This window comes from Chionomys nivalis, chromosome 11, assembly GCF_950005125.1.
Source record: "Chionomys nivalis chromosome 11, mChiNiv1.1, whole genome shotgun sequence".
NCBI classification, from domain to species: Eukaryota; Metazoa; Chordata; class Mammalia; order Rodentia; family Cricetidae; genus Chionomys; species Chionomys nivalis.
In genome coordinates, this window is record NC_080096.1 from 39,139,102 (window position 1) to 39,166,442 (window position 27,341).

Here is a 27,341-nt window from a genome sequence, read left to right on the forward strand (position 1 = left end):
ACAATATTCTTTCTGCGTGTATGCCTGAAGTCCAGAAGAGGGCACCAGACCTCATTACAGATGGTTGTGAGCCACCATGTGGTTGCTGGGAATTGAACTCAGGACCTTTGGAAGAGCAGGCAATGCTCTTAACCACTGAGCCATCTCTCCAGCCCCCTATCAGTTCTTTTATATAAAAACAATTTTACTTTATGTCATTCACAATCAAATACATCATGACATACAATGAAGTCTTCCTATCACCCCTGACAAACCGCCAGGAACTTCCCAGAGGCAACCTGTGTAGCCAATTTCATATAAATTCTCCCGGAAGTACTTTACATAGATAATTATACTATATACATGTCTTTATATACATAGTATGTTACCATAAACTTCTCAAAGACTCTGGATAAAGCAAACTAAATAACATAAAATCCAAAATCTACCACAACCATTTCCATTCTGTTTTTAATTCCATGTTCTGAAGAAAAATAAATAAGGCTCTTTGGGAAATAGCAGAAGTCCTTGAAGCCCTTTATGCTTCTTTCAGAGCATACAGCACATCGTCTTGGCTCACGTTGAGCCTCACTCGAAGGAGTAGGTCATTCCTGCTGGACTCCACCAGGAGGAGGCGGCAAGACCCCAGACGTGAACACACAGCCATGGTCTCTGACATGGTCGGGTAAGGCAGCCCCTCTATCCTGCACAGAGCCACATGCTGACTGTAGATCTAGACAGCAAGAGTAAAGCCAAGGTCAGGAGGAACAATAATCCTGGGTTTGTATCCAATCATTCATCTTTTCCAAAAACTGGGTGCTTGGGGCAGGGTGGATGATGCTCTCTAATCCGTAGTCCAAGTCCTTGGACGGCAGAGTTCCAGGACAAGTCAGGCTATATAAGACCAGTCTCCAATCAATCACTTGGTTTTAAATCAATCACTTGGTTTTAAATGGAGACTGTGCTTTTGTTTAGCTGCCCAGACCCAAATAATCACACAAACTATATTAACATTAATTACAACAATGTTTAGCCAATGGCTTAAGCGTATTCCTAGCTAGCTCTCTCTCTCTCTCTCTCTCTTTTTTTTTTTTTTTTCGAGACAGGGTTTCTCTGTGCTTTTGGAGCCTGTCCTGGAACTAGCTCTTGTAGACCAGGCTGGTTTTAAACTCACAGAGATCCGCCTGCCTCTGCCTCCCGAGTGCTGGGATTAAAGGCATGCGCCACTGCCCGGCCCTAGCTAGCTCTTATATTGTAAATTGACCTATTTCTATAAATCTATGTTATCAACACAAGACTGTGCCCTACCGGTAATGGTCTGGCATCATTCTCCTTCAGATGCTACATGGTGTCTCATCAACTCTGCCTACTCTATCTCTGTTTGGATTTCCTGCCGGGCTTTAATCTGCTAAGCCATTGGCCGAAAAAGATTTATTAACCAATAAAATCAACACATACATAGAAGGACGTCCCACATACTTGGTACCTCAGATACCAAATGCTTCATTAGTAGATGCCCTTGTGCCAAGTAGTAGAAAACAAGCCATAGAACAGGACACAGCACATCTGAACCCTACTTTTCTATAATTTACCTATGTGACACCAGGAAAGTTACCCCCCCATGCTTTCTTCCTTTCTCTTTCAACCCTCCCTTGCCTTCTTTCCTAGTCTTTTTAAGGCAAAGTCTGCATCTCAAGTTGGTTTGGAACTCACTATGTAGTTCAATCTGGCATCAAACTCTTGGCAATCCTCCTGCCTCATCTTCCAAGAGCTGAGATTACAGGTGTGAGTCACCATGTGCCTACTTCACATTTTAAAGCAAAGCTTCAGTTCTATAAGATGTATTACACAACTGAACAATATCTGGAATACTGGCGTAGGAGGGTCTTCTATCTATGTGTTACTTTCATTGGTTAAATAAAGAAACTGTCTAGGCCTTTTGATAGGACAGCAGCTTAGATAGGCGGAGTGGACAGAACAGAATGCTGGGAGAAAGAAAGCAGGGTCAAAGAGCCACCCACCATGAAGCTGCCAAATCAGGCATGCTGAATCTTTCCCAGTAAGCCACGAGCTCGTGGTGACGTACAGATTATTAGAAATGGGTTGAATCAATATGTGAGAGTTAGCTAATAAGAGGCTGGAATTAATGGGCCCCAGGTAGTGTTTAAATGAATACAGTATCTGTGATTATTATAGGGGTAAAGCTAGCCGGGATCTGGGTGGGAACGCAGCCCGCAGCTCCCCCTTCTACAACAGAATACAGAACTGCTATAGGCCCCTTGTGGGTTTTGTTGTTGTTGATTGTTTGCTATGTTAAAAGACAGGTCTCTCATACTTCACACTGGTCTCAAACTGGGTATGTAGCCAAGGATGAATGAATTTATGAACCTCCTGGCTCTACCTCAAAGTCCTGGGATAACAGGCATGCACCACCATGTCTGCCTTAGAACTGTACTGGAGAATGGATCTCCAATTTGTTCATTCAAGGCCACTATCTACTTTGAAGTATATCCTCAGCCCCACATATTCTAAGTGTTGGCTATTGAGGGCTTTCCCTTCCACACTCACAGACTCCTTGTCAGTTCTGCTCCTGGATACCCCTGGGCACCAGGTTCTAGACTATTCTGCCAGTCCAACCTGACCCCTTGAGATTGGTTGAGTGGCCACCTCACCCCATCTCCACTGGCTAAGCCCAGCCCCCAGATTTCCTTGATTGCCCTACCAGGAGGCTAGAGAATGGCAAGGCCCTGCCATATGGGGGTGGAAAGAGATTCAGATCACATAACCTCTCCAATCCCAGACTACCCTGGAAAGCTCCCCCCACCAAGAAACCCTATCTAACCTTATGTTCTGCCCAGTTCTCTGTTGCTTCTCATCCCAGCTGAAGCAATCACCCTCTTGGGGCTTCCCATACCAAGGAATCTCTTGTGTGGGTTTGTTATACAATGTGACTTTGTGGTGTTCCTTAGCACCCAAGTGCCAGGATACTTTCCCCATCAGAGCTGTAACCCTTACATTAAGAAGCCTGGACCCATATCTAGAAGGATCAAGAAAACAGCACTCAGCCAATACCTGTTGAAATGTCGCTTCTTCCAGTCCAGATCGGCGGAATTCTGCAATAATGGCTCTCAGGAAGCCCTGCTCCAGGAGGGAACAGTTTCTTAAAGGAAACCAAGAGATATGAATCCTAAGAGGCTGCCTGCACCCCTGGCCTCATGGAGGAGAAAAAAAAAAACACAAGGAAACATTTCCTGCATCACCTGAAAATATGTTCTTTTGGAAATGCAGAAAAGCAACTACTTCTGGAATTATACCCGCACCTCAAATAAATAAATAAATAACCAAAAGAGCCCATCTCCAAATTTTACGAGTAGGTATGCCTCAGTTAGAAACAGTGACTTTCTGCTCATGTAACTTTCCTTCTTTTTGGTTTTATAGATAGAATTTCTCTGTGTATCCCTGGCTGTCCTGGAACTCACTATATAGACCAGATTGGCCGCAAACTCCAAGAACTGCCTGCTTAGCCTGTGTCAGATTGAAGTCACATGCCAGACTGAAGTTCATGTAACATTAAAAAAGTTGTGTGTCTGAGTGCGTGTGTGTACATGCAGAGAGCAGAAAAGAGTGTCAGATCTGAGAACTGTAGTCACAGGCAGTTGTGAGCTGCCACGTGGATACTGGGAACTAAATTTGAGTCTTGGGTGCTTTTAACCGCCGACTCATCTTTCTATCTACCAAATGTGCTCCTTTCTTTTTTTGAGACAGTCATTGTATAGCTCAGACTGGAACTCACTATGCAACCTGGGCTAGTCCTAAACTTGTTGCATTGTTAATAAGCATTCATCTGTTACCCAAGGATTTTGGTTTTGCCTCCCTGATTGCCCCTAAGGACTTTCTCTACCTAAGGTGCAGACTGAGTTCAGTCTAAAACAGAAGCACATTTCCAAAGCCCCAACGCTGCGATCTCTCCTCAGACCCTTCCAGAGGTGCGGGCAGCAAAGCATCTTACTTGATGGCAGTGATATAGGGCGAGGAGAACATTTCATCTATAGCCTCCATTAAATGGGCCACAGTCACCAGGCCCGGAGAGTCACCAGGCTGACGGGAAAGCTCGCAGATCTCGGTGGCACGCCTACAGATGTCCAAGCAGCGCCGTGCATCTCCGGAGAGGGCTGCTACCTACAAGAGGGGAACGTTTTATTTCTAATGTCCACTTGCCACCTCAACCTAGGTGAATAACCACCGGATCTACGCATAGATAAAAAGGCGGTGCTGAGAATGGCCTTGTGCCAAAGCCGACAGCTGGGGAATCTGTGGAGCCTGGAATTATATCATTTAAGGAAGACTATTCCTCCATGCCAAACCACTGTTCCAAGATTTTATAGGTAACTCCAGAAATCTCCAACTTTAATATTTAGGAAATAAGTGGGGTTTGTTGTTGTTCTTTTGTTTTTAAGGATGGGTTAGAAAAGGTGCTTATTGGTTAAGAGTACTTGTTGGTGAACACATGGCAATTCACAAACACCCATAACTCCAGGTTCTAGAGAATCCAGAGCTCAACTCTGGCCTCTGTGATGGCTGGAAATGGTGGTATAGAAGGCCAGCCTGGTCTACACTGCAAGTTCTAGGACAGCCATGGCTACATAAAGAGACCCTGTCTCAAACCAAACAAACAAAAATACCCCAAAACCAACCGAACAAAAAAATCCCACCACCACCAACAATAAAGAAACCCCCACGAGGATTCTCACCCCCGGGTTCTCATTCTGTGTGCCCCAAAAGCAGCTAATTAAGGCCAGAAAGAGAACATACTGGGAGGCAAGACCTCCCAGAGCATGTAGTGAATTTGGGAGAACTGCCCAATCAATTATCTAAAAGATTAAAATTAAGATGGAGGAGAAAAGGAAGAAATCCAATGTGGGGAAGCCCTTTGCTGAGACAAACGAATCAAGCTCTGCACGATGCCAAGAGCTACGCTGCTGTCGCTCCTTCTCATGTCCTGAGAAATGGAGTTTCCAGGCCCGACTCACTGTCTCCCATGCCGGCTCAGAAAAATATCCAAGAGGCAGGCGGATCTCTATGAGTTTGACACCAGCCTGATCTACACAGTGAGTTCCAGGATAGCCTCCAAAACCACACAGATAAACCCGAAAAACCAAAACACCTCCCCCCAAGGGAAAAAAAAAAGGAATGTTATTTACTTGTTAAGTTTTGACAGGCTATCCCAGACCTCACAATCCTCCTGCCTCACCTTCGAAAGTGCTTACAGCGATAAACTGCTATACCTCAGAGCTACTGCAGCCTACAAAGACCTCTTTCCCAGCTCTTATATTCCCAGTTTTTGTCAGCAACCTGGAATTCACCTGTCTTGGACCTCACCAAATTATCTCTAAAATGATCCATTCCTCCAAAATTGTGGCACATAAACCAAGGAAACTACTAAGTATATACGTATATAATACACTAAGACATTAAAAGTAGTCATCTTAGCATGGTGCATGCTTTCAATCCTAGCAGGCAGGCAGATCTCTTGAGTTTGAGACCAGCCTAATCTATATAACATACTACGCCAGCCAGAGGTACAGTGAGACCCTGTCTCAAAAGGCAAACATGGCAGTCATCCCTGTACGGCGGGATTACACGCTATTGTATGTAATGCTCTGGAGACCAAAGCCACTCCTAGTTAGACATGAGCAGCACAGTCCAAACCTTTCCTCATTACCTCCTGACCTATCACCATCCTCACCCCGTGAAACAGCGCTCTGGCGACAAACAGTGCCAACTGAAGAGCCTGGGCTAAGGCAACGAAAGGAAGCACCCAAAGTAGTTCCACAGGGAACTGACGACTGTAGTGAGGGTCCACATACAGCCTTGTCTGTAGAATGATGGTTCCACATAAACAGCTCCAACTCTGACCAGTTGTTAAGCTCTCTTCATTCAATGTACACAGCACAGGGCACAGACAACAGGTGCTCAGAAGGACTTGTGGGCGGGTATGGAGGTGTAGCAAGGAGCTTCCTGGTGGTGACTTACCTTTCTGGCTACCAACTGGATGGCATCATCCTCAAAGGCCTTCAAATGCTTGAGTCGGGACACGACAATCTGCTTCAGTTGGCTGTGAGAATAGGGCTGGAAGGACATCCTGGTGAGACCCTGGAGAGCCGAGATGAGAGAGGAACAAGTTTCACCGTCCAGGTGGGGACAAAAGAGAAAAGAAAAAAAAAAAAGCCACAGTCAGCCCCCCCCCCCTCAGGTCCAACATAACAATCCGTTTCTTTCCATTCTCCCTATCAGTTGCTGCCAGTACTGGGCATGACTGGGGTGTCCTGCAGGACAGCAGTTCTCAAACTCTTTTATCTTAGAACCTTTATTCTCTTAGAATCATCTGAGGAGAGGTGCTCTCCCAACCTGCATAGCTCCCGCCCTCCTTACCACGTTCTCATTGGTTTGATGTTGGTGTTTCCTGCCAAACTATAAGGTCCATGAAGGCCGACAAGTCTGCTTAGTTCTCTGCTTTACTACAAGCACTTAAGAGGTGGCAGGTGATACGTGCTTAAATATTTTTAAAACTAATTAACTTCTAAGACTTTGTGTGATTTAAAATTGCACAGGGACCAAAGTGTATGGTATGTGTAAAAAAAAAATGGCAATGGTTTTTAATTCCAACATAAAAATTACAATTATGGCAGAAATCATACTTTGTTGGCCTTCTAAATTTCCATTTTCAGACAACACCCTGGACTTACCAATCGGCTGGATACGCGGTTCATCATGATCCTTTCTGGCAGGTCCATGGTGTTGGCAATGGCCAGGACAACCAGTCGGGCTCCCTTGTGAGTAGGCCAATCAAAGAGATTGTACATGACATCTTGTTTCTGAGTCCAAAGAAGGTCGAGCTGCCCAAGAACACATACAGTGTCAGTGAGACTGGTCGGGCCCCTAAGTGACAGCCTGCCCACTGAGTTAGCGATGTGCTGCCTATACCATTCCTGCTCCCGTGCGCCCACGGGCACCTTACCTCGTCCACAAGCAGCACGGTTGTTTCCTGTGGGGACCCTTGGTTGCAGAATCGCTTCGCCAGCAGCTCTGCTGCATGGTTAGCGGTTGCCTTCTGACCCGTCAGCTTCTGCATGAGGAAAAGCAGTTGCTGTAGTCTGTAAAAGAAGCTCATCTCCTTACTGTCTCTTACTCTAGTCCCTTCCTCAAGAGGGATATCACCAGTCCCAGGGCAACAGCTAATAAAGGAGCGTTTACACCCTATTCCAGGACATCCTCCACCATTTGTGAGCTAGTTTGCTGCATGCCGGCATGTAATCAGTCAACATTTAGCTCCTGTGCCATGGTTTTTTCTTCTTTTTAAGATTTATTTATTATGTATAGTGTTCTGCTTGCATGTATGCCTTCAAGGCAGAGAGGGTACCCGATCTCATTACAGATGGTTGTGAGACACTGTAGTTACTGGGAATTGAACCTGGTTCTCTGGAAGAGCGGCTAGTGCTCTTAACATGTCTCCAGGCCTGGCCATGGTTTTGGAGTCTAAAAATTCTGCCTATCTCACTCTTGCCACCTCTGCATAAATATGTAAAATGCAAATAAAATTAAGTAAACCTCTCCTTTCCCACATGCTTCTAAAGAACTGTTCCCCCGTCCCCCAACAACTTTGCCTACCTGTAAAATCTGCACATAGACTTGGTGGGGTTCTGTCAGCTTCATGCCATTGACCTCAACGTATTCAAAGGGAGGAACATCATTTGTTTGGGCTGCCTGCTGCAGACAGCGCATGACCTCGTGTACGGTGGCCGTCTTCCCTGTCCCAGGAACCCCAGAAATGTACATACACCTACAGCAAGAAAACAATACTCATAGCCTGGGTCTGTGTCGTCCACATCACACTAAGAAAGAGCAAGCCCCTTGAGATAGGGAAGTGGGAACAGTGAAGACTGCCCTAGGAGACTCGTCAGAGTGGGGCCTGTTTAGACACTCATTCTATAGTCAAAGCTATATGCATACGAACTGATTATCAAAGGTCACCCCCTCCTTTTTAAATTGAGACAAAACCCCATGTAGGTCAAGCTAGCCTCAAACGCCCTCTACCCTGCCACCACCATGTTCAGTTTCTGCACTGCTGGGGATCAAACCCAGTGTCTCTGATCAACTGAGCAGCCCCAGTGGTCTCGGAAGTTCTGAAAGGCAGGATTCCACTCTTGGAGGCTTCGCAGTGGCTCTGCGTTCCCTGCTGACCCTGTGTAAGCAGCTCTTCCTCAAACTACCTGTCTACCCGGCATTACTCACCCCCCAGTCCCATCGAGAACTTTGCTTTCCACAAAGTCGTAGATGTCCTGGAATTCCTGCTCCCGACAGGGAAGAGAGTCAGGCACGGCAGAAACATGCAGCCTGCATGGAAAAGACACTATTATTTCTGCCCAGGAATGGAAAAAAAAAAAATCCTTACTTTTCACCTCTCTCCATGGTGCCTCACCTACCACCCTCCCTTTTATCCACCAAAACACTTGGGTAGACCGAAACCTTTGATTTCCAAAAACTCTTGATATCGTCATGAATTTTAAAAGAATTCCTACTTTAGGGTCCTGTAACTAAGAGACACCACCCTCAGAAACACCAAGAGGACGGCAGAAGCCTGGGAGACATTTCCTCCCATCTGCATCACCCTGGCCATTAGTTGTTCTGTAAGGACTTGTTTTACTGTCTTCCACGCATAAATGACTGCAATACCGGCACAGTCAACTCCACCTCATGTGAAGAAAGAGGCCCCAGCACTCTGATCTATCCAGATTCTATTACCTCAGCCGGGCTTCTTCAAGCGTGCTAGTTGGCTCCTGGATAGCGAGGTTTCTATCGCGAATCTGAGGAGTGGCGTGATGAGTTGTTCTACGATTAGGCTGTAGTCAATGAGAGCATAAACTGTAAATGCAAAACCACACACACACACACACACACACACACAACCCCCCCCCCACACACACACCATCCAGGACACAGAAAATTGATCTGGGAAAAGAACAAGGTAGTCTTACCTCCTACATGAAAGAAATAAAAATGATTTACTCCTCATTCCCACCCCTCACATCATTTTGTTCATAGTTCAAACATGATCTTTTTTCTAATACTTATATGGAATCGGAATTTGAGAACAGTTATTTTGAGAAAGGAATTAAAAAAAAAAAGATTATTCAGCCAGGCATGGTGGTGCCTGCCAGAACTGGGACCTGGGAGGCAGACACAGGCCAAAGCTACACAGTTAGATGCTGTTTCAAAAACAAACAAAAACCCCAGGGCTCCATACATACTGCATGGGTACTCTGCACTGAACTACATCTCTGGCCTTTCATTAATTATGTCAAAGCTAGAATATTATTAGGAAACTCAAGTTACTCTGCTCAAGAAGAGGAGGCATAGGTTGTATGTGATTCCCGAGATCTTGTTTATTTGAAATACGGTCAAGGTTTGACTCAGGAATTCGTCAGCCCATAACCTTGTACTTGGAAACATCAAGAAAACAACACCACCAAATTTATTCTGAATCCCTGGGTCACTACTCCCACTCACAGGCCCATTCTTCCACTGGTTTGCTAACAATGGAGCTATAAGCAGCCTCAGGAGTGCTGGGAATCAAACTCAGGTGCCCTGGAAGAACAAGTGCTCTTAGCTGCTGAGCCCTCGCCCCAGCCACACAGGCTCACTCTTGCGTGATGACTAATCTACAAATCAGACCTATGCTTTCTCCTACTTCTCTTCACCTTTTCCTTGGCCAAAATGTGCAAACTGACCAACTGGGGAGAAAACAAAGGACCTGCAGGAAGGTAAGCACAAGACTAGTTAACTCATTATGTTCAAGGGGCCACACATTTCTTTTTTTCTGGTGAGACCTAGCGGATGTGAACAATCTGAACAGCGAGCTTTTTACAACTGTATTTGAGTAATCCAAGTAAATATGGCCTTTAGTTCAAATGGAATCTACTAGACTCCCTTCCTTAGAGCCTGCTCTTAGACTTCAGCCTCAGCTCCATCTTGATGTGGAAAAATGGAGAACAGTTTCCAAGCAAGCATTTCCCAACTGTATGCCGAAGAGTTCTACTATGTTTAACACTAGTGTTTCTCTAACACACCTCTCTGCATGAGAAGACCCCCACGTCGTAATGCTGCTACAGGTGCGCAGGAATTCCCTTCAGTTTTCCTGTTGCACATTCATTACCACATGTAAGCAGTAACCCATCTCTCTGCTGCATTAGTGCAGCCTGGAATCCAATTCCCCGAGTGCCAAGGGAAACGCAAACACCAGGACTCAGCAGTGCTTGTGCTTCCCTTAGGAGGCTGTGCTCTTGGCCTTTTGACTCTGGCCCTTAAAAGGAACTTGAGTGCTTGAGAGATGGCTCAGAGGTTAAGAGCACTGACAGTCTTCCAGAGGTCCTAAGTTCAATTCCCAGCAACACACATGGTGGCTCACAGCCATCTGTAATGAGATCTGGCGCTTTCTTCTGGCCTGCAGGTGTACATGCAGACAAAAAAAAAAACCAAAAAAACAACTACACATAATAAATACATCTCTTAAAAAAAAAAAAAAAAAGGAACTTGAGCAGTCTGGGCCAGCCTAGGCTTTATAGTAACACACCATCTCAAAAGCAAAACAAAATAACACAAGGGAAAAAGTCATGTTCAAGTAGATTAATTTTTCATCAAGTTCATGTAAGCTGTTCATCTAGGGAACGCACTACTTTAACAACCCTAGCCCTATGCTAAGAATCCAGCTGTTACTGTGAGATCTTAGAACTATCATTCTATACCATACAGGAGGGACACGTCACTGGTTAAACAAACCCAAAAAAGCCTTACTGTTTTCTTTGGTGTCTTGGAGGGGATCTGCAGTGACAGCTTTGAGGCCATTCTCCGGTTCCTGGACTGCCGCCGGGGATGTCTCCTCAGAAGGGAGGGAACAGAGTCCTCCTCCTCCTCCTCGGTACAGTCTGACACCTCTGCTGAGGATAGGAAATCTTCCTCTTTGTGGTCACTTTTATCTAGAAGCCTGAGTGGTGGGGACTGATTATTTTCTATTATTTGATGTCTTAACAACTGGATAAAAGTGTGCATGGGAAGCATCACATCTCTTCCAACACCAGGCAATATGGAATTTGTTTCACTTCTGAGAGACTTGCTTGAGATGCTCTGCCAAAGGCATTACATATCCACTAAATCCCTCAACAACTTTAAGACTTGTGTATCTTCCCTATTTTGTTCACAAGGGGGTAAGGGGATGGGAAATTCTCAAATTTCAGTTTCAGAAGCCCAAATTCAAACTAAGATCTATCAAACAAAGTTAATGCTTTTAGGCATCCCACGCTCTCAGACTTGCAGGAAACAAGAGTGATGGAAGCCAAGGAACCACAAGCCCTGGCCAGCATTTCTTGTTCCTTTCAAACTATGACACTTGTACAAAATGCTAGGTGAAAAAGTATCAATGCACTGACTGGCCACTCAAACACAAGGGACATGAAGGGACAAATGCTATATCACAGATGAGAGCAAGGTTCTTCTGCTTGTCAGTGAACAGTCTTACCAAAGCTGTTTCCTAATCCGATTCAAAGTCACAAGTGAACTCCTTCTATGAACACGGTGGGAACTACGGCGGCTGTGAGCTTCTTGTCCTTTTGTCTCCCTGTAAGGTATCACACCTGGATTAGAGGAAAGCGTTAGAGACACCAAGGGTCCACAGTAGGTACCAGAGATAGTCAAGTCTCACTGGCTCCTATTCTTTCTATAGCAACCTTGAAGTTAATCAAACTTGACTCAAAAGCTCATCAAAGAAATTCAAGTTTTATTTAACACACCATTTAAATCAGATTTTACTGCTCTGCTATTGTGGGTCAAAATGGATAAATTCCTAACAGATTTTGTTCCCTTTTTATTTCTGTCATCTTTTACAAAGGTACAAAGTTACCAGAAATATATTCAGTATAAAATATACTTAGTATTTATTGAGCAACCTATTATGGGCCAGAAGTTAGGAATTTCTATTTAAGAAATACTGAAAATCAGCCGGGCGGTGGTGGCGCACGCCTTTAATCGCAGCACTCGGGAGGCAGAGGCAGGCGGATCTCTGTGAGTTCGAGACCAGCCTGGTCTACAAGAGCTAGTTCCAGGATAGGCTCCAAAACCACAGAGAAACCCTGTCTCGAAAAACCAAAAAAAAAAAAAAAAAGAAATACTGAAAATCAAGTTATTTCTAGTTTGTCACTTTCACTGTACACTTCATTAGCTACACAAATGATCAAGGACCAAACTAAAGCTTGTCCTACATTTGTCTTCTTTTACTATATTTAAGAGTAGATTCCAGCTTTATAAAAATGAAAAACCATCCAATTGGATAAAAATGATCACTAAATTGTGGTAGAAAGCCACAGCCAACAAATGAAATTCAGGAGTGTGAAGCAGTATAGTTTCAGATATAAATATTGATATTCCCAAATGACATCTGAAGAGAAAAGAATGTCTTTTTGGAGATAGTGTTACTATGTAGATCAGCCTAGCCTTGAACTCAATACCTACCAGTCCTGCCTTAGCCTCCTGATTACAGGCATAAGAAACCAAGGTCAACTTCAAAGAGCATTGCACAATACAGATTCCTGGGCCCAAGACATGGAACCTAATTACTAAATCCAGGCTCAGAAATCTCTATTTGAAAAAGATCCTCAGACTCTCGGTCTGGTCAGACAGCCACAGCTCGACAGTTTCCCTCCACGGCACCCAATTCTAGCACACGAAGAATCCCAAGCTGGTCTGTGCGAGGGGGCAATGCTCCTGCTTACCTAATGTACTCTGGTGTCAGAATCACGGTGGGCACCACAGAAGATCTCACCCTGCTCCTGACAGGGCTAAGGGCCCACTCCACATTAGTCTTGGCGGTCACCTCCGCTGGGCATTGGGCTCTCAGAGTCATACTCCGTTTGGCACAAATGGAAGGAGCCTGTCCATTTTTTCTTAGAGTTTTCAAAGCTGAGGAGGTCTTGATTTCACCAGGCTGAGACCTTTTAGGTGGTGAGGCTGTCTCAGAGGAGGCTGTTTTTCGTTTAGAATTTTTTTGAGACTCCAAGGAGTCACACGAGATCTTCTGTGATGGCCTCATGTTAGGCTTCCTGGGAAAACCTAAGCCTAAAGAGACAATGTGGGACGTTAGACTTCAACCTCCAATCTCATACTGTAACTGGAGTTACACAACAGAAGTTTGTCATGCTTTGAATTAGTCCATATTGTCTTCCTCTAGGCTAAGTGGTCTCTTTTTTCCTAAACTTCATGACTATCCTATTTAGAAACAGACATGACTTTTGTTTTCATATTTCAGTCCTGGGGACTGAACCCAGGCCCTTGCTAAGCATGTGCTCCACCACCAAGCTGCACCTGCAGGATTTAGAATCTGACTTCTCAGTCAGCTTCCCCAAGGCAACACTGCAGGGTAAACACTTCCAGTGCGATGGCATTTGAAGAAATTTATAGTATACTGAGTGACACCAGACCCAAATCTTTCCTGGTTTTTCCCCCCTAACCACAGATTATATCTGGCAAGATAGAGGAGGAATCATTACATGTAGATCTGTTCTACTCTTGCCAAGACTATGGGAACCGGGGATCACAGCCCTTCATAGCTACAGCTGAACTATTAAAAAGGCAAGGATTATATTAGGTCCTAGCAAGAAACAAAAGGTGAATGAGACTCGACCCTGGTACTTATCCATGGACACGCTGCTCTAACTCAGGAGATGGCAGGCAGGAATGCCTACAGTCTTAAAGCACAGATGAGCCAACTTCAGTCATACTTATGGTGTGAGACAGATACAGACAGGGTTTCAAGAGCCATCTAATGTCTGTGTACCTTTATTCACAATTATGAACAACTAGAAACATCCAGATGTCACCTACTGGGAATTAATAACTGTAGCTATTAATACAATAGAGCATTGCATATAAAGGATCAAATCACCAATAGGATAATAACAGGAATGACTCCCAAATGAATGAAACCAAGAAAAGAGAGCCAGACAAAAAGGCCAGACTGTGATTCCAATGATACGATGTCCCAGAAAAGCCAACCCTAGAGACAGCAAGGACATCACTGTGCAGCAGGCGTCGGGGAAGGAAGAACTGGTGTATCACAAAGGATCACAGCACACTGAGAACTACTTTACAACCATACTTACCATCAAGTTCAAGCAGCTTCTTTGCATTGGGGGACACGGGATGAGCAGGTGTCTGGCAAGATCTGGAGGTAGAGTGACGTGACTTGGGCTTCTGGCACTCAGGGCTATCCTCTAGTTTCTTCAAAGCTGAAAGTACTTCTGGTGACAGTGGCTCAAAATTCTTTGTATTCCAGGACAGTTTCACAAACAGCGTCTCCTCACTTTTCTGATCCATAGGGAGCACTTCATCTGGGGCTAAAGCCACGACCTGAATTTTGGGAGAAACGAAGAAGACTATACAACCAAGAAAAACCATCACGGCTGCAATGAAACTACTTAAGCTCACATCTTTACATGAAACACAATCTTTTATATCTAAAGAGAAAGACATTAACTGAGAAACTGAGCATTTACAAAGTCATGAATAATTTGAAGAGGGAGTCAGTGAAATGGCAATCACCCCCATCTTATTTTGTCTTTTAAACGGCGTCTCTTTGTGTAGTCCCAACTATCCTCCTACATAGATCAGATTGGCCTCAAACTCCATTGGCATCTCCTGTGTGCTGGGATTAAAGATATGTGTCAACACACCCAGCAAATAAATTTTGTCGTGCCCCCTCCATCGGCTTTACTTTATTTGCACAGGGGTCTCCCGTAACTTCTGAACCTCCTCACTCTACTTCATAAGTATTGGAAGTACAGGCATGGACCTCCATAGCTGGTTTGCATAGTGTTGGTGATTGAACCCAGAGAATGAATGATCCCGTCTTGGCTTCTCCTCGTCATTCCTGCCATCGTCCCAGCTCAATCACACATTATACCATTCCTTGCTTCTCCACCCCCCTCCACCACCTACTCTTCTAGGTCAAACTCCCCAAAACTTCTCAACATGTTGAACAGTTAGCAACACAGCTGCAAGATGACCCAAACTGTTTTTCAGTGTCTTTTAAGCTCACTTCCAGAGCGCTCAGCATTCCCTAAATGGCCAAGCATCAGTAGCAGAACTTGGCTTTGGTAAGAGTTCTGCTTGTAGTGTGATCTTCCCAAGTACCCCTTCTCTCCTGCCCTTCTGTTCTAGTTATTTTCTGTTGCTATAAATCACACCAACCAAAACTAACTCAAGGAGGAAAGGGTTAATTATTCCACTTTACAGCCGACAGCCCTGCTCACCATCCATCACTGAGGGAACTGGAGACAGAACTAAGGCAGAGGCTATGGAACAACACTCTTTACTGGCTTCCTGCCCTTGCTTTCTTATACCACCCAGGAGAGGGCACCATACACTGTGGACTGGGCCCTCCCATATCCATCATTAATAAAATGCCCCCATAGACTTGCCTACAGGCCAGTTTGTCAAAGGTATTTCATAAAGACTCTCATCAAGTTGCAAAAGCTAACGAGCACACCTTCCAAATCCACCTGCTCTGCTGCTTCAACTTCTACATCCACCTTTCTCACCTTCATTAACAATAACATGAATTACTGTAGCCAGGTGAGACCAGTCTCTCTGGCCAATTGCTAAACCAGTCGCCCAATCACCCAAAGCCAGACTTCACACAGGAGAGTCTAATCCTACTATAAAAGCAGCACTAGAAACAAGATGCCTGCACACACACACTGTTTTCAAAATGTTGTCTACTTCAACAGCTTAGCTCCTCAAAACAAAATCCTCTAACACAAGGGGTAGCACAAATAATAAAAACTCAGAGACAAATGTTGGGGTTCAAGCTAAGATCAGAAAAGCAAAGCAGCCAGCCTCTACCTCAGACTAAAAATGGGCGATCCTGCCTCCACGAATCCTCAGACTGAGCCTGAGACCTGTCTCCTCCCGTTTTATATTCCTCTCTAGTGCTGGGATTAAAGGTGTGTGCCACTACTCCCTGGCATGCATGGCTGACTAGTGTGGCTGCTTTGCACTGATCTTCAGGCAAGCTTCATTTATTTATTTATTTATTTATTTATTTATTTTATTTTTATTTTTTTTTGGTTTTTCGAGACAGGGTTTCTCTGTGGCTTTGGAGCCTGTCCTGGAACTAGCTCTTGTAGACCAGAATGGCCTCGAACTCACAGAGATCCGCCTGCCTCTGCCTCCCGAGTGCTGGGATTAAAGGCGTGCGCCACCACCGCCCGGCAAGCTTCATTTATTAAAACACAAATAATATACCACTGTACAAGGCTGCCTTTAGCAATGGGCACTTTTTCAAAGTTATTCAAAGCAAAGTCCACATTTTACAAAGCACACCCAACCTAACAATGCTTTGTGCCTGTCATAATCATAGCTATATATGATTTTTCACTAACTCCTGCTCTTCTTTCAGGTCATAACTCAAATGTTACTTCCTCTAGAAGGCCCAGAACACACACTCTATGCTCTCAGTATCTGTGGGATAGGGCAAACAGCCAGAGAAAATAAGAGAATAATTCAAATTAGAATCAGTAATATTTCTGAGGTCATGCAGTGTAGGCTGTTTAGAACCCAAGACTTAAGGCCACCTACCTGAACAGGGCCGATGATGGTCTCCACATAAACATTGTTATCACAGTCAGAATAGTCATACCAGAATATCTCCTGGGCAGCAGGCTTCCGGCCTAATAAATGCCTTTTAGAGATAGGGATCTCAGAGAAACGGACAAACCACTGCACTCGAGCACATTTCTTGGAAGGAAATTGAGATCCTAGAGGATCAGGTGGGAAGTGGAGATTAAAATAGGAAGTGAACATTACAATGCACTACTGAATATTGCCTCATGCCAAAGACTACACAATACAAATATAATCCCCCCATAAGTCTACAAAGCAGGTACTATACCTATCCCCTTTATAGGTCAAGAAACCAAGTTTCAAGAACCTTATATAATTTGACAATGATCAAAGGACCAATCAGCAGCAAAATGACTCCAAATATGTTCTTTATGGTGCTCCACTTTTTATAAAAATATTTTATTTTTGTTTTATGTGTGTGTGTGTTTCGTTTGCATATATGTATGCGCTCCACTTGTGTGCAGTATCCACGGAGGCCGGGAAGGGGCGTTAGCTTCTCTGGAAATGGAGTTAAAGACAGTAGGTCCCATGAACTAGCCCTGGGTCCTCTGAAACAGTGAGTGCTTCTAAGTGCCGAGCCACCTTTCCAGCCCCAGTGTTCTACTCTTAATAGTGCTCATCAGTATAAAAAGGGATTTCCAAAGGGAAGAAAAACAAGTTATTATAATCATAGGCACTTAATTTACCAACGGGAAAATTTTACAAATTAATGATTTAAAAGGAATGGTGGTTCATATCTGTAATTCTAGCACTTGGGAGACAAGGACAGGAGCATTCTGAGTTTAAGATCAATAGAGTTCAAGGCCAGTCTGGGGATAGAGATGTGTAAAGAAATGATACTTGTAAACTCTCATAGTAACTTCCCCGTGTCTGAACTCAGAAAATGTGGACCCAGCTGTCATGGAATATTATTTTAAGATGTGTTATTCATTTATGCTGTGGAATATATGTTTAATGATGCAAAGATGCGTTGTGTTCTTTTATGTTGTATTTGTTTAACTCTGTAAAGCTGTGTTTCTGCTTGTCTAAAACACCTGATTGGTGTAATAAAGAGCTGAAAGGCCAATAGTTAGGCGGGGGGGGGGGGGGGGATAGATGGGGCTGACAGACAGGGAGAATAAATAGGAGGAGAAATCTTGGAAGAGAAGATAGGGAACAAGAAAAGAGAGAGGATATCAGGGGTCAGCTACCCAGCAAGCCATGAGTAAGAAGAAAGGTATATAGAATAGAGAAAGGTAAAAGCCCACAGGCAAAAGGTAGATGGGATAATTGAAGAAAAGCTGGCTACAAGGCTGGAGAGACGGCTCAGCAGGTAAGAGCACTGGCACTTCTTCCAGAGGACCTGGGTTCAATTCCCTGCACTCACACGGCAGCTTAAAATACTCCAGTTCTACGGCATCTGATACCTTCACACCAATTCACATAAAATAAAGCTAAATAAATTTAATAAAAAAAAAAAGAAAAAGAGAAAGGAAGGAAGAAAAAGAAACAAAAGCTGGCTAGAAAAATGCTAAGGCAGGCATTCATAAAGGAGAGTAAGTTTTTGTGTGTGTATTCATTTGGGAGCTGGGTGGTGGGCCCCCAAGGAGAAGAGAGTGAAGGAGTAAAATGAATAACACCCAGCAGTGCAAATTACCAGTTTTCCTCCTGTCTTCTTAAATGCTCCATCCCCTAATCCTGCACTTGACATTCTCACTCCTAAAAATAATGGAAAGGCTAAATTCTTGAGCTGATTTCATTTTCCCACACCTGTGCTGTTGAGTGTATGTAGTTCACTATGTGATGCACCTCACAGTCCACGGTGCTCTGTGAGTGCCTGTGAACAGAGAACTCAGCATCCTCCCCTCCTGCATACTCTGCAATCGTGCCCAGTAAGAGAAGGCTTCCATTTCAGGCCCAAACTCACCATCTTCAAATAATTCAGTCAGTTTAGCGATATAGGGCTTTGTATTATAATTTCCTTTAATCAACACGAACTGTCCAACCTTGATGTGAATTTCAGTGGAACAATCATTATTTTTCACACATATTTCTCTAGAAAGCAAAAAAGAAACATGATCGTTAAAGTGGGAGTAGATTTTGAGGATTTGGCACAAAAGACAACATTCTTTTAAAGGACATTTCCTGTTCAGCTACCTCTTTTGAGATTTAATTCTTTATTTTATGTGTAGGCATGCTTGCCTGTGCAGTGCTCATGGAGGCCAGAAGAGGGCACTGGATCCCCTGGGGCAGTTGTGAGCCACACTATAAGTGAGAAAATCAAACCTGAATCCTCCCTCTGTAAAGATTAGCCAGTGCCAATAACCATGGAGCAATCTTTTTTTTCTTCCAAGCTCAAAAACATTCTTAAGGGCTCAGTGGACAGGAAAAACACCAATACACATAAAATAAAAATAAAGTTTTAAAAATTCTTCAACTGGAAATTCCTCTAAATGACTTCTCTAAGTTCTCCAATTATCTTACTGGGAAAACAATGTATCCAGTCAAAGTACACAAAATGGGTCCAATGAATTGTTTTAGCATAAATGACTACTTTAGATGCCTTAAATACCTATACGCTATTGACAAAGATCAATAAAGGGTTCAGGAGGCTGGAATGCTACCCAATAATATCAAAACTGCTAAGGAATGGGGAGAAGGCTCAGTAGGTGGAGCACTTGCTGAATGAGTAAGCGCAAGGGTTAGAGTTCAGTTTCCCAGCGCTCATATAAGAAGCCAGATCAGTGTGGAACCACCTGAAGTACAGCACTTGGGAAACAGGAGGAATCCACGGGGCAAGCTCACTAGCTAGAGGAGCTGGAATTGGTGAGTTCTGGGTTCAGCAAGAAAAACAAAAGAAACAACAACAACAAAACAAACCTGCACCAATAATAAAACTGAGGGTCTCCTAAGATTCTGGGATCTCCATGGAAGAGGAGCCAAAGGTGGTTGTCAACACATCAAGGATAAAGCATTTTTTAGATACAGGGCAGTTGCACGCACGAACTCACAGCGATTTTGACAGAACACACAACACCTTTAAAAGCTCCAGCCAGGCATAGGGGAGAGGTGGGCAACAACAACAACAACAACAAAAACAAAACAAAAAACCCATCAGTAGCTAGAAAGCTATTGGCATTTGACAGCTGCTGGGAGAGGGAGAGAGTCAGCTTTCTTTAATAATAATGTGGTCCCTACAGGGCAGACCAAGACCAGTGGAACATCACAAACTTAATCTTAACTCATTTGGTAAAGGAAAAGGAAAAGAAGAAATCTCAAAGTGGAGTAGAAAGGGATGCGATGGAGTGGCGATGGGAGGAGGGAGGATGAGGAATGTTCAAAACACAGCAGCTAAGAAATTCCCCAAAAATAAAAATACTGCAATAAATGAAGCACAGAGCAACTGAAGAAGCACTCAACATGAATCTCAGGCATCCAAAGAGCATACACGCCTGGCCCGTATATATGCACACATACATTACACATGCACACAGAAACAAGTTGGGAGGGACACAGTACCAACATCTCTTATCTTTTAAGCTTCAAAGACATTAAGTAGAAGACATTATGGTACACCTCAAATTTTACTAACCAGTCACATCAGATATTTTTATATCACACAAAACTTTTTTAAAAATTCATTTCTATCATCCCTCAAACCTCAGTCTTTATTGAGTAGAACAGTTTAAATACAAGCTTAACGGTTTAGCCTGAAAAGTGACATTTTGCAGTCCCACCGAAGAGCTTCATCACTTACTTGTAGATTTGATAGTACTGTTTTCGATCCAGCAATGGCCTGCCAACCCATGAGAAAGTTTTTCGGGTCTTCTGCCTTGTGACATAGGATGGCATGGCTCTGATGGGGTGTAAGATATAATCAGTCCCCGCCTTCACTGAGTTCAGTCACTGTTTCAAAACACCTGCCTCACGCTCAGTTTAAACTGGGTCTCTTCACACAATCCTGACAATCCTGGAACTCACTGTAGACCAGGTGGTCTCAAACTCAGAGATCTGTCTGCTTCTGCCTCCACCTGGCTGGTAGGTCCGGACTTGTAAGCATTCACCACTTGTTTTCCTAAACATCAGGCCCCAATTTCCCTGGGTGAAATTAATTAAACCATAATAAGCAATATCTACATAAAATATACTAAACTGCCTGTGTTTAATTCCCAACAAGATTGACTTTATCCACAAAAGAAATGTCATTGAGCTAGGACAAGCAAGGCCACAGAGAAACCTTATTTTGAAAAACCAAAAAAAAAAAAAAAAAAAAAAAAGAAAAAAGGTACTTACTTCGAACAAAGCACAACAGGTGTGAACAAATATCTAAATGAAATGTCTTCAAAATTCAGATGGGGTAAAAAATAAACGCAGTAATCTACAACCAATGGTGCAAAGAGTCTAAAGGAACCACTAGAAGTTAGAGGACTAAGTCTTGAGATTCAGGGAGGGCTTTGTAAGGATTTGAACTGAATAACTGAATATTGAATAATCAGGAGACACTGATAAAATGGACTGGATGAGGGGTTACCAGGGATAAAGAGATAAATATGCAAAAGCAGCATTTGAGGGAATGATAGATTTTATCAAGTGTGTCATTTCACTTACATAAAATAAAAAAATCAGGAGCTAGAGACCTAGCTCAGTTGGTAAAGTACTTGTCATGGAAGTATGAGGACCTAAGTTTATTTCTGAGAATAGTGTTTCTCAGAGTTTCATTAATGAGTATTTTTATGGAGGAGGGTATACTTCTTGCAACTAATTATTACGAGGGGTTAGATATGGTGTTGGATTTCAATAGTTTAGGTGGGTGGATGGTTTATGATGGTGATGGGTTAGGATTAGAGTGAGGGTGGGGTTGGGGTAGCTGCCTTGTATAGTTGTTCTGCATGACTAATAGTGGTTATAGATATTTATTATTATTGAGATTACTCAACGTTATTAAATGCTTAGTAGACCGTGCTGTTGTTAGAGGTAATCGGGTGGAATCGGATCATTAGGAAAATACCTGCCACAACTATGGTACTTGAGTGGAGGAGCGGAGACAGGGTTGGTCCTTTTATGGCTGATGGGAGTCATGGGCGGAGTCTGAATTGTGCTGTTTTACCTGTGGCTGCGGTCAGGACTCCTATTAGTGGCAAAATGTTTGAGTTGTCTATTATGAAGATTTGTCATAGTTCTCAGGAGCGGGAATTTAAACAGAATCAGGCTACTGCTAGGATGAAGCACGTGTCACTGATGCAGTTATAAAGAAAGGCTTGTAAGGCTGCTGTGTTTGTGTTGGCTCAACCACACCATCAGCCGATTAGTAAGGATATAGTACCTACACCTTCTCAGCCAATGAAAGGTTGGAATAAATTGTCTGAAGTAAGGATAATTATAGTAATAATGAATAGAAGTATTTGATAAATCGATTTAGGGGTGGGCCTGAGTATATATATCATGTGGTGACAAAAAGGACTACTGGCAGGAAAATAATCGAGAAGTCAAATTTGAAGCTTAGTGATCATTTTATAGTGCCAATAGTAATTCAGTATCAGTTGGTGATTAGCAACTCTGCATTGATCTTGTGTGGCCCAGGGTGACCTTGTACTCACAGAGATCCATCTGCCTCTGTCTCCCAAATCTTGGAATCAAAGGTGCGTGACACCACTGCCTGGCCTCTGATGGCTTGCTTTGCCTTCTGATTTTCAGGCAAGCTTTATTTATTAAACCATAAATAAAATATCACTACAGGTATTTAGAGTAAATAAACCACGTATATAAGATGAAAAAGGGACTCTGGCTCTGGATCCCTTCCTGTTGCAAGGAGTCTGCTTTCTCCCTTACTTATACTTTGAATAAAAATTAGCTTTGCAAAGACCTCAGGAGGGAGGCAGGGAGAAGAGAGAGATGAGTGATGGCCTTGAACTTCAGCATTTGGGAGGCGGAGACAAAAGGATTTCTGCTGAGTTCCAGTACAGCCTGGTCTACACAACACATTCCAGGTTATCCAGGGCTACACAGACCAAGACCCTGACTCAGAAACAAAATGATAAAACAGGCAGAAATTATTGTGTAATGATTATGTGGAGTATAATTCACAACATATTACCAGTGTCACTATTTTGTACTGCTTTGGCTGTACTACTAAAATAAACCAATTTTAATTAAATACAAGGTAGACATAAGCAAAGAACAAAGAAGCCAGGCTGGATAACATAAAGACATAATCCTAACTATTCAAGAGTCTGAGGAAAGAGGATCACCAAGTTCAAGGCCTGTCAGATAGACTGAGTTCAAAGATGCTATCTCAAACTGTAAAAAGGCTGGGGATATGGGTCACAGGGGTACTCACTTGCACAGCTATGTTTGTGGCTCTAGATTCAATCCCCAGTACTTGGGGGAAGGGGTGAGCAAACATACATTAAGGACTTGCTCAAGAGAAAAATAAAATTAGATTTGTACTTTTTTACCTTTTGGTAAAAATTAGTGAATGTGCTTGAATCCATACAAATGCTTAAGGAAAATCTCAACACTTACTTTCAATATATATTCTTTTTAATGGATGACGCAACACACAATCGTCAGAAATAATCTTCTAATGTCTCCCAGCATTCTACAATGAAGTCATGCAAATGTCTCTGAAATATAAAGCAAAGACTCAAGTAGACTGTAATATTCAGCAAGTACTCATTTAAATAAAATAGGAATATCATTGAGTGATTTGTAACAAATTACTGTGCCATCAAAACTTATATAATCCTCAAATGATCTAACTTGAAGATAAATGGCATTTAAACTGGTCAGCATTTAGGCATGATAGCCCTTTAACCCTAGCAGCTGGGAAGCAGAGATAGGTGAATTTGAGTTTAGGGCCAGCATATCTATATAGTGTTTCAGAGCAGCCAGGGTGATACATTGAGGCCTTGCCTCAAAAACAAAACAACAATAAAAATCCACTTTGGAAAACTAAAAAAAACCCTTTTTTTGGGTAAATTCTTGGACATATGTCTACTCTATGACTCAGTAATTCATGTATATATCATATCAGAAATACATACACACCATGAAAAGATACAAACCAAAATGTCCCTATTAGTAGTACAGAGCAACAAAATTAATCCAACTATTAATACAACATCACTATTGTGGCTTGGAAGTGAAATCTTCCCAAAGGTCACCTGCTGCCTCCTAGAGAAGCCGATCTTGGCAGGTTCATGATTTGATGGGCTATTTGGGAGGTGATAGGAACTCTGAAGTCTTTTACAATCCAGGAAATGGGGGATGGAGAGAGAGCTCAGTGGTAAGAGCAACTGCTGCTTCCGTAGAAAACCTGAGTCCAGTTCCCAACACCCATGAGCTAGCTTAAAACAACATTTAAGTCCAGTTCAACAGGATCCAATACCCTCTTCTAAGCACTTGGTGCACAGACATACAAGTGGGCAAACACTTACACAGGTTAAAACACAGCAAAAACAGGAGGTATAAAAGAGGACTTATGTAGAAGGAGTAGGTTCTTAGGGGCAAGTCTTTGGGGAGTTTTATCTTGTCCTGACCCTTTCTTCTGTTAGGATGTTAGGGACCCTAGACAGAATGTCTGAAATTGTGAGCCAAAATAAATCTTTCCGTGTTTTAGGTTTTCTGAATATTTTGTCATAGAAACAGAAAGTTGACAAACACATGCACAAACAAAATGAAAAGATGCCAAATCAGATGGCTAGCGCACAAAAGGCCTGCTCCCGGCTGTGCTTATGGTGGTTTCTTTCCAGAACCGAGGAATGACGTAGTAATACACAGTTCAATGAACTGCTCCGCCTCACCCTCCACCGGTCACCTCATCACAGTCAGCAAAGGAAAGGTAAACAACTGCAAAGACAGGTCTGGCTTGGCCAAAAGAAGGGTTTGACTTTTGGAGATACCCGCTGCAAGGTCTTGATGTCACAGATACCAGAAATCTGAAATATGCATAGCACCTAGAACAGAAGCCACACCCAAGACAAATCCACAAAGGAACCTCACTAAAAGCTGAGCCAAAACTCTTGACATATCTATCTCAATTCTTAAAAAATAATCCCAGAACAATATACATAATATTCATAGAAGATCCTCAGTAAGTATTTGCCAATCAAAAGTAGGTGTTATCTTGGTACGGTAACAACAGGTCCAATTTTACCGATAATACAGCCGTAACTCTTAATTTAGAACAGCCAGATGCCACTGACTGCTCTTAAACTACCTGACCTTATATGTAAGTGTGTAATAGACAGCATAGCGTCAGCTTACTTCTGCCAGCTTATTATAGTTAGACTTCCCAATACAGGTCCACTAGTTTCAATTTCCTAACCCACAAAACGGAGACAAGAGTATCTTTTCTATTCAACCATTAGTACTTGAAGCCTAAGTGCTAAGCACTGTTCTAAGATCATCAGTAATAAGGTGGGGGTAATGCATGACAAACCACGTCTTTCCTAAAATCTGAGTTGCCCCAGAAATTCCACCTGAGGAAGACTGAAGCTAGGGGAGACAGGAGCAGGGACTCGTCTGAGGCAAATGTGGGGAGCGCATCTTTGGCAGACTGCTTAGTTAAAGTACATCTCCTGCCTGTTTTGTTTTTGCTTTTGGAGCAGGGTTTCTTTGGAGCCTGTCCTGGACTAGCTCTTGTAGACCAGGCTGGCCTGGAACTCACAGAGATCCGCCTGCCTCTGCCTCCCAAGTGCTGGGATTAAAGGCGTGCGCCACCACCGCCCAGTTTCTTTCCTTTTAAACCTGACCCTCACATCAGGATCAAGACTATGGAATGAGACAGAACTGTGCCACTGGATCTCTCTCTCTCCAATGTGGCAATAATGAAGAAATCTTTTTTCTGCTTTTCACTATTAACTTGGACTTTAAAACATTTATTAGTGGGTGATAGTGGCACACGCCTTTAATTCCAGCACTTGGGAAGCAGAAGCAGGAGGATCTCTGTGAGTTCCAGGCCAGCCTGGTCTACAGAGAGTTGCAGGACAGGGTATAAAGCTACACAGAGAAATCCTGTCTCGGAGGAAAAAAAATTTTTTTGTTAGGTGGCAGAGACACACACCGTTAAGCCCAGCATCCAGGAGGCAGAGACAGATGAATCTCTTCGAGGCCAGCCTGGTCTAAAAGTGAGTTCCAGATCACTCAGGCCTGTTATACAGAGAAACACTGTCTCAAGAGAAAGATTTTTTTTTAATTTATTTATTATATATATACTCGCGAGGAGATGGTGCCAGATCTCATTACGGATGGTTGTGAGCCACTATGTGGTTGCTGGGAATTGAACTCAGGACCTCTGGAAGAGCAGCCAGTGCTCTTAACCTCTGAGCCATCTCTCCAGCCCCCGAGAAAGATTTTTTTTTTTTTAATTTTTGTGTGTGTGTTTACCCAGTGCCACGGCACACATGTGGAGGCAGAGGACAACTGCCGGAAGCAGGTTTTCTCCTTCCAACCTGAGTTTCTGGATTCTAGCTTAATGTCAAGGGGCAATATTGAATGTATCAATTTGCAGATCCTCATTTGGCTCTTTTAATTAGAATGCTGTGGACAAGTGGCAGAAGTTGGCTTGTTAGGGCACAGCTTGTGATCCTAAATCTGATAACACTACTTTCTTGAAGTTATGTAATTTACAGTTCAATGCAAAACACTGAGCTCAATTTCACAGAATTCAGAAATCTCCCAACATCCAAACATTGCCCTCTAATACTGCTTTTAAAAAATTAAGCCGGGGGTTGGTGGTGGTGCATGCCATTAATCCTAGCACTCAGAAGGCAGAGGAAGGCGAGCTCTGAGATCAAGGCCAGCTTGGTCTACAGTTAGTTCTAGGTCAGCCAGAGCAACAGTGAAATCCTGTCTCAAAAAAACCAAAATAGGAAAAGTATAATCATTCGACTTGTATGGACAACTAAAATGGCCTTATCACTGCAGTTTTACCCGTACTAATCCTGAGCAGGAATCTTACATCTTAAGCCTTAGGAACCCCCCTTCCTCCAATTGTTACAAGAGAAGGGCATTCGGCACTAAGTTAGACCCTTACAAAGTAAAAAGCGGGCCATTAGACCTCTTCTGTGATTGGGTTGAAAGCCCACCATTTGGAGGAGTCCTGAGAAGGCCGGGACGCCCAAGTCACAAGAGGTAACTTACAGAAAGTCTCTCTCTCTGGACGCAATCACTAGTTTGGTAAAGCGGATAACAGCGTCAGCTCCAGTTCCAGGGAAATGGACGCGAGTGTTTATCGGAGGCAGGGCACGTGGAAAGCCAAACTCTTAGGCGCCAGAGGGCAGGCCACACCCACTTCTCCGCAGTGGGCTTCCGTCTCCCGCAAAGCAGGAAGTATTCCAGGACCTCGGTGGGGCAAGAAGGGTCTGTCCGAAGAGGACAGTGCCCGCCACTTAACAGGCTCTTGGTGCCCGTGTAGGGAAAGAAATCAGTGAGACTGTGGAGAACGCCTGGCAGGCCGGGAGCCGCACTCACCACGCCGAAGCTTGCCAGGTCTGTCCGCTCCCCTGCACTTCCCACCGCTTCCAGTTCAGATCCTCGGGGAGCTGCACAGCGCTCGCCCGGCCGAGCTGGTCTCCTCCGTGCACAGCCGGCCACACCACGTAAGTTCGGAACGCGCCGAAGGAGGACTAGAAAGTTTTCGCGCCACTAGCCGT

The 27,341-nt window shown here is 43.6% G+C and overlaps 1 protein-coding gene across 1 annotated transcript; it reads right to left on the reverse strand.

The window, feature by feature from the left end:
- Window positions 1–238: 238 nt before the first annotated feature.
- Orc1 (origin recognition complex subunit 1) lies at window positions 239–27,099 on the reverse strand. The gene is made up of 18 exons (XM_057784728.1): window positions 26,830–27,099; window positions 23,209–23,309; window positions 20,444–20,542; window positions 18,614–18,741; window positions 16,663–16,841; window positions 14,187–14,433; window positions 12,801–13,143; window positions 11,552–11,650; window positions 10,831–11,020; window positions 8,782–8,879; window positions 8,272–8,373; window positions 7,648–7,819; window positions 6,998–7,105; window positions 6,726–6,875; window positions 6,013–6,132; window positions 3,989–4,158; window positions 3,052–3,139; window positions 239–712 (listed from the first exon to the last, which is right to left on the reverse strand). The coding sequence occupies exons 3-18, from the start codon at window positions 20,536–20,538 to the stop codon at window positions 518–520; spliced, it is 2,484 nt and encodes an 827-aa protein (XP_057640711.1). The 5' UTR covers window positions 20,539–20,542; window positions 23,209–23,309; window positions 26,830–27,099; the 3' UTR covers window positions 239–517.
- Between the last annotated feature and the right edge of the window lie 242 nt (window positions 27,100–27,341).

What these genes read in the sequence shown, in the direction of transcription:
- Orc1 (XM_057784728.1), bottom strand. Translation starts at nt 20,538, where the DNA reads ATGCCATCCTATGTCACAAGGCAGAAGACCCGAAAAACTTTCTCATGG. An exon ending in CCATCATCGGCCCTGTTCAG is followed by an intron (nt 14,434 to 16,662) that starts GTAGGTGGCCTT and finishes CCCAAAATTCAG; the next exon opens with GTCGTGGCTTTAGCCCCAGA. An exon ending in GTTCTCGATGGGACTGGGGG is followed by an intron (nt 7,820 to 8,271) that starts GTGAGTAATGCC and finishes TTCTTGCTGTAG; the next exon opens with GTGTATGTACATTTCTGGGG.